Consider the following 14,789-nt stretch of genomic DNA (forward strand, 5'->3'; position numbering starts at 1 on the left):
CGTGTGACGGCAGAAACAGTATGACTGCAGGAGCGGTTTATGATGGCTAGCAGGGATTGCAGTCAGTAGGTCAGGGAGCATGTTATCAGGTGGAGTACAGAGGGCTTTATTTAGGGAATGCGGTATGCCTCCCTAAAGAGGTGCGCTTTTAGAGCACGCCTGAAGTTCTGCGAGTCCTGGATTGCTCGGGTAGCCTTTGGTAGTGCGTTCCAGAGGACCGCTGCTGCTCTGGAGAAGTCTTGGAGGCGGGAATGAGAAGTTCGAATTAGAGGGGCACTCAGTCTAGTTTCGTTTGCCGAGCGGAGAGCCCGGGCTGGTTAATGTATTGAGATGAGGGAGGAGATATAGGGGGGCGCTGCACTGTGGAGGGCTTTGTGGATGAAGGTAGCGAGTTTAAATTGAATTCTGTATTTAACGGGCAGCCAGTGCAGTGACTGGCACAGGGCAGAGGCGTCCGAGTAGCGGCTGGACAGGAAGATGAGCCTGGCTGCCGCATTCAGGATGGATTGGAGAGGGTAGAGTCTGGTGCAGGGGAGGCCGATCAGCAACGAGTTGCAATAATCGAGCCGGGAGTGGATGAGGGCAACAGTAAGCGATTTTAACGTGTCTACAGTGAGAAAAGAGCAGATTCTTGCGATGTTCTCTGTATTTCAAGAGAGTTGTCAATCTTAGTACGCCGTTGGTCCCATTCAACTTGTGATATTTTTCCAAGTATCTCAAGCTCCACTCCTGCTCGTTGATCATGACATTTGTGTAATTCAGTCTGTAGAAACTCAATGTTGAGTAAAATAATGTCAAAAGAAAACTTATTCACAATCCCCTCAAATTTTTGACAGAACATTGCATTATCAGCCATGAGGGTTGGACGAGTGTGCGGTCTAAGGCCTCTAGGAATACGTTTAACTTTAAAGTATTCCTTCAGCGTGATCATATGTAGATGATAGGATATAATCCGGCGGCTCATGGTTTCCCATTTCCTGAACAACATATCAGTAGTAGGAATGCACAAAAATGAGCCATCATCAGAAGTGCCAGAATTCTTTCAGTTTCTTCTTCTGTGTAATAGAATATGGAGCAAGTGGAGACACCATCCTACATATCGTTATGTATATTCATACCTCTATGTGGTGCCCGCCGGTGGTCCATGGAGATACTCGTTTCACTCTAGGATAAATCCCGCAGCACTCACCTCATATACAGATAATCAGTAGAGGTATCCAAACATGCCAAGCCACCTCGGGGACCATGGACCTCCAGTCCCCCCAACCGTCAAGGATTCGCAGAAATTCAGTTATGTCATAAGGCCTATTAAAAGGTCACATATTGACTTGCAGGAAAGCTACCTTCTAGTAGGTGGCGCTGTAGAGGTATTGTTCCATCTCTCTTTTTGCGCATACAAGCATGCACCCCTAAGGTCCGCCGTAGTTTTCTCCAGTATGAAGTAACCATAAGGAGAGATCCCCTCCAACAATACAGCTGGTTAACTTTACTTGTTCGTTTTCTCCATTGCTCTACGAGAGCACAACAAAGTATGTTTATCTATATAGAGATCCGTCTGGTTATTCTACAGTGATTAAGGATTTATTTTCCCCTCATTTTGTGCTTAGTGCAAAATCCTATACGGATGATTATATTTCTGGATTAGCCAAACTGGATTTAACACGGCGTAATGTCCTTCACTAACATGGCTTTCTAATTTTCTCCCTCAGTAGTTCTATAGTGAAGACTTCCACCTGTGGCTTTGTCTAGGACCTGCCGACACACGAGCTATTACCGCATTGAAAATCACAGATGGGGAATGAATTACCCCCATGGGGTGCACAAGTGAAATTTCCCTTAAACTCTGCTAAATTAAGGAAGGATGAGCAGCGAAGCGTCTTCAAGATTACAAATCAAATGGAGCCCAAATTATCCTATGTGTAGCTGTAAAATTGCAGGGTTTCCAGCTGTTGACTTGGTAGGAGCAATTTCCCATTTGAATATTCAGTAGCAGCTGAAAATAGCTGCTGGAGGTAAATGCTAGATGTAAATTTGAGAACGCAACAGGAGACTTCAGCGGCCAAAGAGTGGTAGATATTCTAAAAACTGCTGATATGTGACTCGTGAATGGAATTAGACCTGGTGGCAGTGACCTTACACTTTGTCCAGGCACAATAAGACAGTAGGAGGCCAGTGTGCAGGTGTAAGAACCCACAACAGTGTGAAGTAAAGCCAAAGAGATATAATGGGAGAGATGCGCCAAAAATTGATTCAAAATTTAGCGCAGTAGAACTGAGCATGCTCACTGGACAGTGACTGATTGCTGAATGCTCTGCTGTAAAAAAAAAATAAAAAAAAAGGGGGGGGGCAATTTTTGCTCTATACAGAGCAGATTGGGATACATGCGGACCTGTTGTCTGGAGGTGGGAAAGAAAGCAGGATCGCAACAGCCCTGGGTGTGGTAGGATCTAGTGGCAACAGCTAAGAGATGGAGAGAGGAGGAGACCGTAGCGCTCTCAACTCTAGATAACGCTGTCGGAGAGCTCAGGTTTTTAGAAGCTGCGACTCCCATTCATCAAACCGTAATTAAGGCCGGCCTCAGTAAAGACTCTAGGTATGCACACCATTAGGCATAGTTATCCAGCAGGCCTGCTACAGCACACAGAGACTTTACCAAGGAGATTAGACTGATGCTAAAGTCTCCCTCTCCCTCTCTCCCCCTCTCTCTCCCCCTCTCTCTCTCCTCCCCCTCTCTCTCCCCCCTCTCTCTCTCCCCCCTCTCTCTCTCCCCCCTCTCTCTCTCCCCCCTCTCTCTCCCCCCCTCTCTCTCTCCCCCCCTCTCTCTCTCCCCCCTCTCTCTCTCTCCCCCCTCTCTCTCCCCCCTCTCTCTCCCCCCCTCTCTCCCCCCCTCTCTCCCCCCCTCTCTCCCCCCCTCTCTCCCCCCTCTCTCTCTTCCCCCCCTCTCTCCTCCCCCTCTCTCTCCCCCCCCTCTCTCTCCCCCCCTCTCTCTCTCCCCCCCTCTCTCTCTCCCCCCCTCTCTCTCTCCCCCCTCTCTCTCTCCCCCCCTCTCTCTCTCCCCCCCTCTCTCTCTCCCCCCCTCTCTCTCTCCCCCCCTCTCTCTCTCGTGGATGTGCGCACACTGGCACGTCACAGCAGGAAGTGGTAATGCGGTGAGGGGTCGAACTCTGCGTGTTACTCGCTCGAGTAACGAGCACCATCGAGTATGCTAATACTCGGACGAGCATGTTCACTCAACTGTAGTATTAACCCCACCAAGAAACCGTGTATTCTGTTGTAAATTCTGTACTTCTGTTGGATTGTATGAGGTGCAAACACATCCTATGGCTGTTACAGTTAACTGTCAGTAGTGTCTAGAAAGTTAGAGAGAAAATCATTTACTAATTACTGGCCATTTGTTTGCTTTTATTTCTGTATTTCTAACTAAATATTTTACACTTTGGTTACTCCATCCGCTGCATCATATCCTGAGCCTTACGCTATCATACCCCATCCCTGACACAGTAAATAACTGTCTATGCTGTCAACTGCATCAAATACCTGGGTGTTTGGTGGGAGGTGGGGCGGGGGGGGGGGGGTGTTGGACAGACAATGTCCATAAATTCTAGAAAATGGCTTTCTGTCCAGCACTTGGGTATTAACAGCTATTTAAATTTGCTAAAACCTCCTTGGAGTGCGCAGAAATATTTTCAGCAATTAAAGTGTTAAGTCCGATATTTTCTGCTCAATTTAGCGCCCAGTTAGGCATTGTGCTCCGTGGATCTGTTAAGTGAAAGATGTCTTTCTGGCACTCCTGATTCCAAGCAAATTCTTCTCCCCGTTTCACTTCTCATTCATCGCTTTCAAATAGAGCAGCAGAAATACTTTCTCTGGCTTCAGTGGCGATTCAATTGTTACGTACTGATAGACGGGCTCGTGCAGATGCCTCAATGAGGCCTTAACGAAGAGCCAAACAATCAACACATCATTAATAAGAAAGATGTTTCTAAAGTATGCTGCGGGAATGTTGGCCGGGTCTCGAGGGCACATTGAGTTTTGACAGCAGTGACATACCAGCTGGCATATGCCAGGCATCAGCTTGACCTAGGTTACAGGTCACTGTCTCCTGAAGAGAAATGTAGGCACTAAAAAGCACAAATTGCTTCGTATATAAGATTATGGAGCTATGCTGAGAAGGTTAAAAGAAGCACAAATTAGTTCACATTTATTCCGTGCGGCATAACGGGGATAATAACTTGGAATTAGCAAAGGGAATTAGAGTTCGTAGTAAGGGTGGGGGCTATGGCGCCATATTCGGTGTTTTCTTTGGTGCATCTTGTTCATTGATGGGTTGAGGGATTGAAGGCCCCCATAATTATAATAGTTGTTTGAACGCATCGATAAAAGCCGAGCCAGACAACTCTCTAAATGGGGGCCAAGACAAATGACGTGGAGGGAAAGAAGGATCAAGGATGTTGAATTTTGATACCCGATTCTTATACCAGAGCTGCCTGGCTGCGGCTTATCTCCCTAAATACAGGACCGTATGGCCAAGACGAACTTTCATGTGGGGCAAGGGGAAATAGCTGTTGGATGAACCATCGTTCGTCTGATAGTTGTTGTATAGGTACGTTTAGGTGGGCAAGTAGAGATTCCTTAGGGTATGTTAACATGTTGCAAAAGCACTTCTTTTGGTTTTGGGCACACAACTAAGCCTGATAACGTGGCACAGTTGTGTTCCCTCCGGCATCTACTGAAGAAGAGGCTTATGCCTTGAAATTTGTCTTATTTTGCTGAACTTCTAAATAAAAGCGAAGTCAGGTAAATTCATCCTGCCTTTGAGCTTCCTATACATGGATGATTATACCATGCACCTTCTTTTTCTTTCTTTACTAAATTTCTATCACGCCCGCTATCCAATAGTGTGGTGTAAATCCGGTTGGGAGCAGCCTCCGTAACATACTACTCTCCATTCATTGGTGATATTGAAACATTACACGCTTCGTGGGGTAACCTAAAAAAATCCACAATCGTGCTTCACCCTTTTCTTTCTCTATATCCTTTCAATAGGATAGGTTATCTGTAATAGATCATTGGGGGTATGGCTCCCAGTATCCCCAGAATTATCAGATTTAAGGAGTTGAGGCACTCCAGTGAGCACCACTCACATGAATGGGACTAAGCTGCACTACCAGGCAAAGCCAATATAGAATGTATGGAGAGCTGTTCCTGGTAAAAAAAAATAAAAAAGAATGGACACAGAACTAGTCCCTTCAATCACCTGATTGGTGGGGATGCCAGGGGCCTTATGGGCCATCAATATTGTAGTCCCAGAAACCCCTTTTTTAAGTTTTGTTTTATATCTGAGGAAAAAGTTATCCCTTTTGAATTACATTCCTTATCTACATCTACAGTATACAGGGTGGGCCACAGAAAATATTCTCTGTGATTGGTTACTATGGGCAATAAAGACTGATTTTCTTTTAGACAGCTTTCATCAATTGGCCCCATAGTGCTTTTTCCTGTAACAGTGCATAGCTCAATAGTGCAAAGTGAATCAATTAAGGAAAGGCAAGAGACCTTCACCGACAGGTATCCAGGTACAAAACCAACTGCTAAACCTATTCAGAGCCTGGGTGAGAAATGGCACCAAACCTGGTCTGTCGCAAAAATAAAAAAAATGAGGCCTCCATCAGTCCGGACATCCGATTGCAAATAATCCTTAACAATCAACTGGGAGACTGTCCCAGCAAGTTGGAGAGCTGCAGCCAGTATCAGCCAACATGTTGTAACGCGCCCAGAGGTGCATAGAAATGAATGGGGACCACTTCCAGCATTTGTTGTAACGGGGGTAAATCAATAGAGCTTTGGAAAAAACAATCCACTTGCTTGTTCTTCTGTCTCAGCAAAGTCGAGGTGGGCTAGTTTTCCGTGGCCTCCTACACCTTCATAAAAATATGTATAATAGTATAAATGTAATGAAGGGTTTAGTTAACAGTTGTTCACATCAAATAACCTGTATTCAGTGAAGTGTCCTTTATGCTTCTGCCAAGGCTTTTAGTTCTACATTACACATCCAAATATAATGCCTGATTATAAAGCCGCACATTTTAACAATTTCTTTCCTACTCCCTGAGAAGTACTTTTTACAGGTCAACAGCTCTAGTTGGCATCTTGTTCCAAAAGTTCTGAAGATAAGTGCATGCTTCTCAGTGTTCCTGTCTATATACCAAACCCCAGTACTCGCTGTCAGGTTGCCCTGTGCATTTGGTTGCTGTAGTACACATTCATAGAGCGACCTTGTTTCTTATTATTCGCAGCACAATGACACCATGATGGTAAACTTTTTTTATGCTTAACGATATTATAAAGTTAGCAAAATGATTACTTTTGAAATAGTCAGGAACAGAAAGTGTCCTGGTGGTCAGGTTGACCTGTCATCTCTCACACCTACACAGAAAAATGATTCCATGGTAGTGTTGATTATATTGAATTTTAAAGACATAGGTATAACGTGTATACAGTTGCAAGAAAAAGTACGTGAACCCTTTTATCTGGATTTCTGTACTGATTGCAAATAAAATGTGGTCTGATTGTTATCTAAGTCATAATTATAGAGAAACGCAATCTAATAACACGCAAACAGTTGTACCGTTCATGTCTTTTATTGAGTAATCACCCAAAGTGCAGGGAGAACAAGTAGGTGCACAAGGTTGAGGAGGAATTTTGAACCATTCTTCCATGCAAATATGTTTCAGCTCATCCATATTTCTGGGATGCTTTGTGTGTACAGCCCTCTTAAGGTCATGCCACAGCATCTCTCTCACCCCCCCCCCCCCCCCTCTTCTCCAATGCCTGCCGATCCCCCGCATTTACTCGGACGAGTAAGCAGTTACTCGAGAAGAGCGATGCTCGCTCGAGTATCTGCCTTAAACGAGCGTGCTCGCTCATCTCTAGTCATAACTATAACTATTATGTAAACTTGCCATTTTGAGTTCATCTTCTGCTGAACTCAAACAAGTAGCGAAATCATAAATGTTCTGTCAATCATAAGCTGAGTGACAAAAAAAACAAGATTTTTCCACTCTTAGTTCCCTGTTCATATTCAAATGCTGCTAATGTACATTTTCAAATGCCCAATATTGATTGCTTCTTTTTGAAAGGACTTGGTTATGCAGAAGAGTTGGCTATCCACAAGATGGGTGATAAGTGTCTGACTGGTGTGGTTCGGACTCATTAGAGTAGGGGATACTTCTGTATTAATTGAGGGGTGGTCATGTGTTCCCACTGTCACTCCATTTATTTCTAAGGGCAATTGTAGATAGCCAAGTACAAGTGTTTAGCTACAGTGCACACACATGAACATCGCTCCATTCATACTGAGACCTTCGGGATCCTTGTTATTGTGATCGGTGGAGGTCCCAGCTGCCAGATACCCACCAATCAGCCACTGATAGGTCCTGTGGATAGATTGTTTTTTTCGAAGGACAGTCCCTTTAATATATCTTTAGAGTAGCTGGAGCACTGAATTTTGAATTTAAAAAAAATCAGACAGCCTGCAGTCACCACTAAAAGGAGCTTTCTGAATACTGTATTATTGTATGCTGTGAGCTCTTTGAGTATGCTTAATGTTGGTAAAACATTATTGTAGCGTTTCCGGCGCTAGGTTTTGGACCCACAGGTGTAGCAAATGTGCAGGTTCAGAGAATAGTCGGGGGAGAGCCAGGAGTTGGCAACAGTTGGTTTCAGGTTTACAGTACAAATGGAGGAGGCGCGAGTATCGTTGTCAGGAAGGGAAGCCAGAGGTCAGTATCTGTACATCTCGGTTTTCAGTACAAATGGAGGAGGTGGATATCATTGTGAGGAGGGAAGCCAGAGGTCAATACCAGTATGTCTCGGTTCGCAGTACAGATGGAGGAGGCGGGTATCCTTGTCAGGAGGGAAGCCAGAGTCGGTATCAGTAAGTCTCAGCAATTGTATTGAGAGGAGCAGAAGTAACAGGAGCTAGACTAAAGGCACCATGCACAATAATCTCGCACTGGGGTAGAGGCAGGGCCAGGCTTTTATAGCTTGCTTCATTGGAAACTGGGCACAGCTACAACAGGGGGAACAGAAAGTGGAGGCAGTCAGGGAAACACAGGAGCATAGCTAGGTGTTTGGCAGAGTTGCAGTCCATGTCCTGGATGGCTTAGTGGAGAGAGCTACTGATTGGAGTGCAGGGGGTCCTAGGTTCCAGCACTGACAGTTATCTTGATAAAGCGGTTGTCTGAGATTTTTTTAAATTGGCCATAGGGCAGTAAAACAAAGAAAGAAGAAACAGTACTCGCCTTTTAAATGTCCTATAGCTCCAGTCCACAAAGTTACTGCAGCGGTCATGTGCTGTTTATTATTCACATCGCTGCTGCAGGCAATCACTGGCTCAGCCATAAAATACTGTTTATACACACATGATTGCTGAGGCCAGTGATTGGCTGGAGCAGTTAAATGAACAATGAATGACACATGCCCGCTGCAGGAGCGGTGCGACATTAAAGATGTGAGTAATGTTTTATTTTTTCTTTTCCACAGTTATCTGTCACATTTGAAAACTCTTGGACAACCCTTTTAACCTCTAGGTGACATCCATCCACCGTACATGTACAACACTCTGATCATGACCATTAACCCTTTAACTGCAGCATGTAAATAGCCCGATCAGGCTTCATAGGTTCCGAACAGACACCTTTTCTCCCCACGATGAGAATGCGAGACATCATTCAGGTATAATGGCAGACTAGGGCCCTATGAAGGCCCCAAAGGCTACCAGCTGCCATGTATATCTGCCTATTAAGATGGGCCTGTGGCCCATATTATTGAAATGCCTATAGAAATACAATATACTGCAATACTGAAGTATTGCAGTATATTATATAAGCAATCAAACAATCGCAAGTTCAAGTTCTCTATGGGGGCTAAAAGAGATGTAAAAAGAAGTGAAATTTTTTTCATTATTCTAAAAAATAAAGAATAATAAAAGTTTAAAAGACACTTTCCCCATATTTATACCAAAAAAATGTAGTATTGAATTATTTAGTGCATTATTTATTCAACACAGTGAACATCAAGAGGAAGAAAAAAAACATAACATTAGTCCATTGAACTAAATTAAAAAATTGCAATTCCCCCCCCCCCCCCTTTGGTCGCCCGATCTCCAAGTAAAAACTTAGCAAAAAGGGATCAAATAAGTGTGTTATACCTCAAAATGTCACCAATAGAAACCACAAGTTTTCATGCAAAAAAAACAAGCCTTCACAAAGCTGCATTAATGTAAAAATAAAGTCATGGCAACACCAAATTATTTTTTCTAAAGAAGTACAACAGGAAAACGTATAGAATTGTGTCATCGTTGTAATCCTACTGACCTACAAAATAAAGTTCTCCTGTCGTTTTTGCCACAGTGTGTATGCTGTCAAAACAAGATTTCCCAGAAATGACACGATTGTATGTTTTTTCTTTTTCACTCCTCTTAGAAATTTTTCAAAGCATTTGGTACATTAAGGCCTCCTGCACACGGGCGGATTTGCATTGCGAAATCCAGAGCGGGATTCCACCTCCAGATTCTGCAGCAAACCCAGTCCATAGCATGCTATGAGAAAACGCAAGCGGAAATCGATTGCGATTCTCTGCTTGCAGTGGAGAAATCGCAGCATGCTGCGATTTTGTGCGGGCTGCGTATGGCCAGCTTCCATTTAAGTCAATGGCAGCCGTCCGTCCCGCAGACATTCTACAATCAACATTGCAGAATGTCACAGGAGCAGCGTCATCGCCATAGCGACGGCGCGTGGCGTCCTCTTTATTGCGCATGTGCAGCAGCGCTCCAACAGAGGAGGAAGACGACAGAGAGGTAAGCTGGGGTCACCGGCTCGAACTCCGCTGCGAGAATCCCGCATGTTGAGTCCAACCCTCTTTCCCTCGCCTCTCCCCGTGTGCAGGAGGCCTAACTAGTACCATTGTAATATACAACTCATCTGCCAAAAAACAAGCCCCAGATGGCTACGCCAACGGAAAAATAAAAAAGTTATGATTTTTTTAAAAAAAGTAGGATTAAAAAAGCAAAAGATTAAAAAATGGCTGCGTTTTCAAGGGGGTTAAATCTTTTTAAAAGAATTTGAAACTCTGTATCAGAAAAAAAACAGCAGAGAAATATTGCGAAATCTGAAACCTATTTAGATTAAACACAATATGGCGGTCGAGGACATTCGTTTTAATGTAAATTGTTTTTGCTTCCCGCAATCCTGGCCTCCACAGGCGGTAAACGACCATTTGTGTTTTACGGTTGTTTGTTTTTTGTTCTAATTTTAGGTGGTTGTTCTGTCCACAAGACTTCTGAGACCGCTCGACATTCCTGAACTGCTGTTCGCAACAGAGCGTCTGCACCCAGACATCGGCATCTGACCGCGTTCTCCACCAGAGGAGAGATGATTCAGAGGTACAGTCACAAGATCGCCTCTTCTTGTCTGATGTGTATGAGAGGGTGACGAGCCCCCAAGATTTTTATCAAGTTTGTTTGTTTTTTGTACTCATTAAAATACATCTCAAAATAAATAGTTACCGGGAAAAACTTTACCCTCGTGCCTTGTAAGGAATCGGAAATCTTGTTTTCATCCGTACACTATCTCCATCCAGCGATTTTGCATTAACATGTTCCTCATTACACGCTGTGCAAGTCCTGACAATAATAAAACTTGGCTAATATACGTTGTCTGTCTTAATGAAGGAGAAAACACGTGTCTGTCAGGAAACTGATGGCGTTACATAATAGAGAGCAATGTTCTAGTGGGTTTGGCTCCCTTGGAAGGTGCATTCAACGAGGCACAGCTGGCCATAGGCAAAGAACGTCCTCTTCAGGGTGTACTTAATTCATTGTATAAGTGGGCATCCGTGCCTGGTATCAGACATGTTCTATACAGCGGGCATGTGCCTCTTCACAATTAATCAGAGGGTTATCAAGCTGTAAGATATTTTGCCTTAAGGTTACTACTAATTCTCCTAACGAAAGAACAGAAGCAAATTCCATGTCATGATATTTAAGGAATTGTCCTCCCATATATTGCTCAACGTTACCCTGAATGACACCTAAACCAACTTTGGGCAAGGCCAATTAGTCTTGGAGAAAATAAATGGCATGTGCATAACAGCTTCCCATCAGCCATACAAATCATGAATGCACAACCCCATGCAGTTATGACATATATATTGTAGCAACACAGGGGTTAAAGAGTACACCAAATGGTCACTTTTACTTCTTGGATAGTTTATTCATACAAGCTTTAGCAGAACATAAACGGCTGGGTCCCCAGAGAAATAATAATGTTTGCAAAACAAAGTCCTTTTTCAATTTAACCCTCCACAATCCACAGGAGGAGCAAGTAAGTCCACAGCTGAAGAAACATTATTAAGTCTGTTGGTTTGCACAGACCTGTGGTTGTCCAGAGCGCAGCTGGTCCTTAAGTCTTAGTATCTCCAGACCCCAGTCCTAGGGCAGGCGTTCCCCAAGGGTCCTGCTGGAACAACGTAGCTCCTTGTCCAGAGCGCCTCTCTGCTCACAAGAGAAGTCAAGTTTCAACTGAAGTCTGGTTCTCCCAGACACACACCTGCTCCTTACTTCCACCTGTCTCCTTAAATAGCATGCTAGTTTATGTGTAAGATTTGGCCCAGAGTAAATTGGACCGATCTACATCACAGAGGCTAATAACCTCTGTGATACATACCTTCCACTCCGGACCACACCTCTCACCATGTTACAATATAGCTGTCCACATCATATGCTACGTATGGAGTGGACTGATATCTGCCTACTACATCAATGATCAGAGAAGGCCCGCAGGGCTGCCATGATCTTTTGCCTATTAAGACATGACTGTGGTACGTCTTTAATAGGCAGCCTGTTAAAATATATACTATGATGCAATACTGTAGTATTTCATTATGCTGCATAAGCAATCAAACGATTTGAATACAAAAAATTTTGCATTTGAATTACAAAAAATAATAAAAGTTTAAAAACCCCTTTTCCCAGTTGTCACATCAAGACAAATAATATTTAAAGTTGTTATCGCTGCATCTGTAAAGGTATAATTTATTAAAATAGAATATTATTAATCCCACATATCGAATGCCATTAAAGGACACAATGCCAGAATTGCGCTTTTTTTAGTAACCCAATCTCCAAGAAAAAAAACATGAATAAAAAGCTATTAATTTTATATGTTCTCCAAAAATGGTACTAATACTACTGGTAACTTACAAAAAACAAACCCCCTTACAGCTGCATCAATGGAAAAAATGAAAAATTATGGGGGTCAAAATTTGGTAACAGAACACAATTTTTGTTCTTAAAAAGTATTTTTATATGTAAAAAGGCATTTTTTTTTCCGTTTTATGTCATTTTTACTGCACAGTAACCCCCTTCCTGGTGCGGTTGCGTTTTTTCCCACTTTGCCTTCCTTAATTTTTTTTTACATTTTTAAAGATCTTCCAATACATTATGTGGTATTTAGTTGGTAGCATTGTTAAATACAACTCATTCCACAAAGAACAAGCCCTCATATGGCTAATTTGCTTAAAAAATAAAAAAAACATTATAATTGTTTGAAAGTGCTAGAACTGCAGAATGAGACCTGAACACAGGAGCATCAATGATCCTTGGTCATGAAAGGGTTAACCTGCTGTTATATTAGTGAACCTGCATCCATATCACTTTACTATATACAGAAAGTATGGAAACAGGAAACTTTACTTAATCCAATAGATCTCTGATTTTTGCATGGCCTATTTTGATATTTATGGATGATTTTATGACTGTTGACCCACTGGGTTGTGAAGGGGTTATCTGTATTTACTGGGCACTCTGGAGTCCGGGAGCAAAAGTCCCCATACACATTAAATTATAGTCATCCAAGCCCGATGACTTTGGCGGAGCCGGACGACTGTTATATGTGTACAAGGGCCACTTGATAATGTCTGGGAAAAGGAGGATCAGGTGCGATGAATTTCAACACCCAATTCTTTTGATCCCATTGGATATAAGCCGCCTCCAGAGCGGTCTAGCTAAATATGTGAACAGACGGCCAAACTTGGTGTCTATGTGCATGATAGACTCGAGGGAAATGGCTGTCAGCCGAATTAATGTTTGGTTGACTGCTAATGATAGTGTATAGGCATCTTAAAGGGGTTTTATTAATTTCCCCCAGCAGACTCCTGCCCAGCATTATCAAGCCCCTAAAGCAAGCTTAGCACCTTTATTTTGTGTCCACATCGCTCTTTGCCACTCTTCAGCGTTGCTACTGCTTTCTTGTGGTCCAAGACCTGCTGCCATGTCTTTTTCGGTTCTGCCCATTGGTTCAATTCTGATCAACGGTAGCGGTGGCTTCCATGCCAATGCTACTTCTGATCTTAGCAAGTATTCATACAAGTGTCTTGTCTGACCCACTACTTGCACAGCGGACAACCTATGCACATTGATGACCGGAGTGTGGCTTCTGGCCAGGAATCATCACTACATCACTAGTGTACATTGCCCTGGCTGGAAGTACTATGCCCTGCATGTACATGCCATCGGTGGCACCACTGAATACCCCCTGGAGGTCAGTCATGTCACTGCGTGTCAGATTGACGCCAAGGTAGAAGATCAGCAAGCAAGATTCACTGTGAAATTGGTGCCAGTGCTGCAAAAGACAGATCGGGCTTTTGTGTTTTACAGTGGGACAAGCCCTTCCAAGGGGTTGTGCTATGCTTTAAACGTATTCCCTCTCTATCGGTTAGGAAATAACTTTCAGTTCTGTGGGGATGAGACTGCTCATCGATCCTGAAAACGGGGCTCAAACATGCCCCGAAGTGAGGGTCACACATTGTGCATTGGTGCTCCATTCACTTCAATGCTACTGTCATAAATACAATAGCTGAGTGCTTGTATTCGGCCATCTCCGGCAATCCCATTAAAGTGAATAGAGCGGTGGTGTCACTTCAGGGCATGCAAGAGTCCTGTTCTTGGGATTAATGGGGGTTTCAGCAGTCGAACCCCCACAAATTCGTACATAATTCCTTATCCTTGTGTGGTGATGGCAAGTTTATTAGCATTGACTCCCTGACCGATGTAAGTGCCGACCATCTGTAAGCGTTGCAGAATATGTATGAGCTATGTAAATGAGGACAATGGATGGGCAGTTGTCATCTGCATCTTTGCATTCCGTGTTCCTTACAGGAATGAAGCGTGTTACATGTTCCTAACTAGTGATGAGCGAGCATACTCGCTAAGGGCAATTACTCAATCGAGCATTGTCCTTAGCGAGTACCTGCCCGCTCGGAAGAAAAGATTCGGGTGCCGGCGGGGGGCGGGGAGCGGCGGGGGAGAGCGGGGAGGAACAGAGGGGAGATCTCTCTCTCCCTCTCTCCCCCATGCTCACTGCCACAACTCACCTGTCACCCGCGCCGGCAGCTGAACCTTTTCTCCCGAGCGGGCAGGTACTCGCTAAGGACAATGCTCGATCGAGTAATTGCCCTTAGCAAGTATGCTCACTCATCTCTACTCCTAACCAGAAAATAAAAAGTACAGACAAGCGTGTTCATGTTTATTGCTTGCAGACTTTACACGCTGGTGAGTCAATAAGAGTGTTAGACAACAAGGAGGATGAGACGCAGGGAGTGTTATGTAATACATTGCATGCTCTGCTTACAGTACTGCAGCAGTAAATCACCGTACTTAGTCATAAAACTAAGACAGACAAAAGTAAACCTGGCAACTTTTTTTCACCAGGACAGACTCCTCTATAAAA

General features: G+C 43.7%; 1 protein-coding gene across 1 annotated transcript in view; it reads left to right on the plus strand.

Annotated features, from left to right (window-relative positions):
* Positions 1-10,710, plus strand: part of LOC136573505 (sec1 family domain-containing protein 2-like) — a 62,339-nt gene extending 51,629 nt beyond the window's left edge. Inside the window, exon 4 of the mRNA XM_066574783.1 lies at positions 10,318-10,710. Within this exon, the coding sequence (XP_066430880.1) occupies positions 10,318-10,410 (93 nt within the window). The 3' untranslated portion in view covers positions 10,411-10,710. The remainder of the gene's footprint in view (positions 1-10,317) is intronic.
* The last annotated feature ends 4,079 nt before the right edge of the window (positions 10,711-14,789 follow it).

Source organism: Eleutherodactylus coqui, chromosome 7, assembly GCF_035609145.1.
Source record: "Eleutherodactylus coqui strain aEleCoq1 chromosome 7, aEleCoq1.hap1, whole genome shotgun sequence".
Taxonomy (NCBI): Eukaryota; Metazoa; Chordata; class Amphibia; order Anura; family Eleutherodactylidae; genus Eleutherodactylus; species Eleutherodactylus coqui.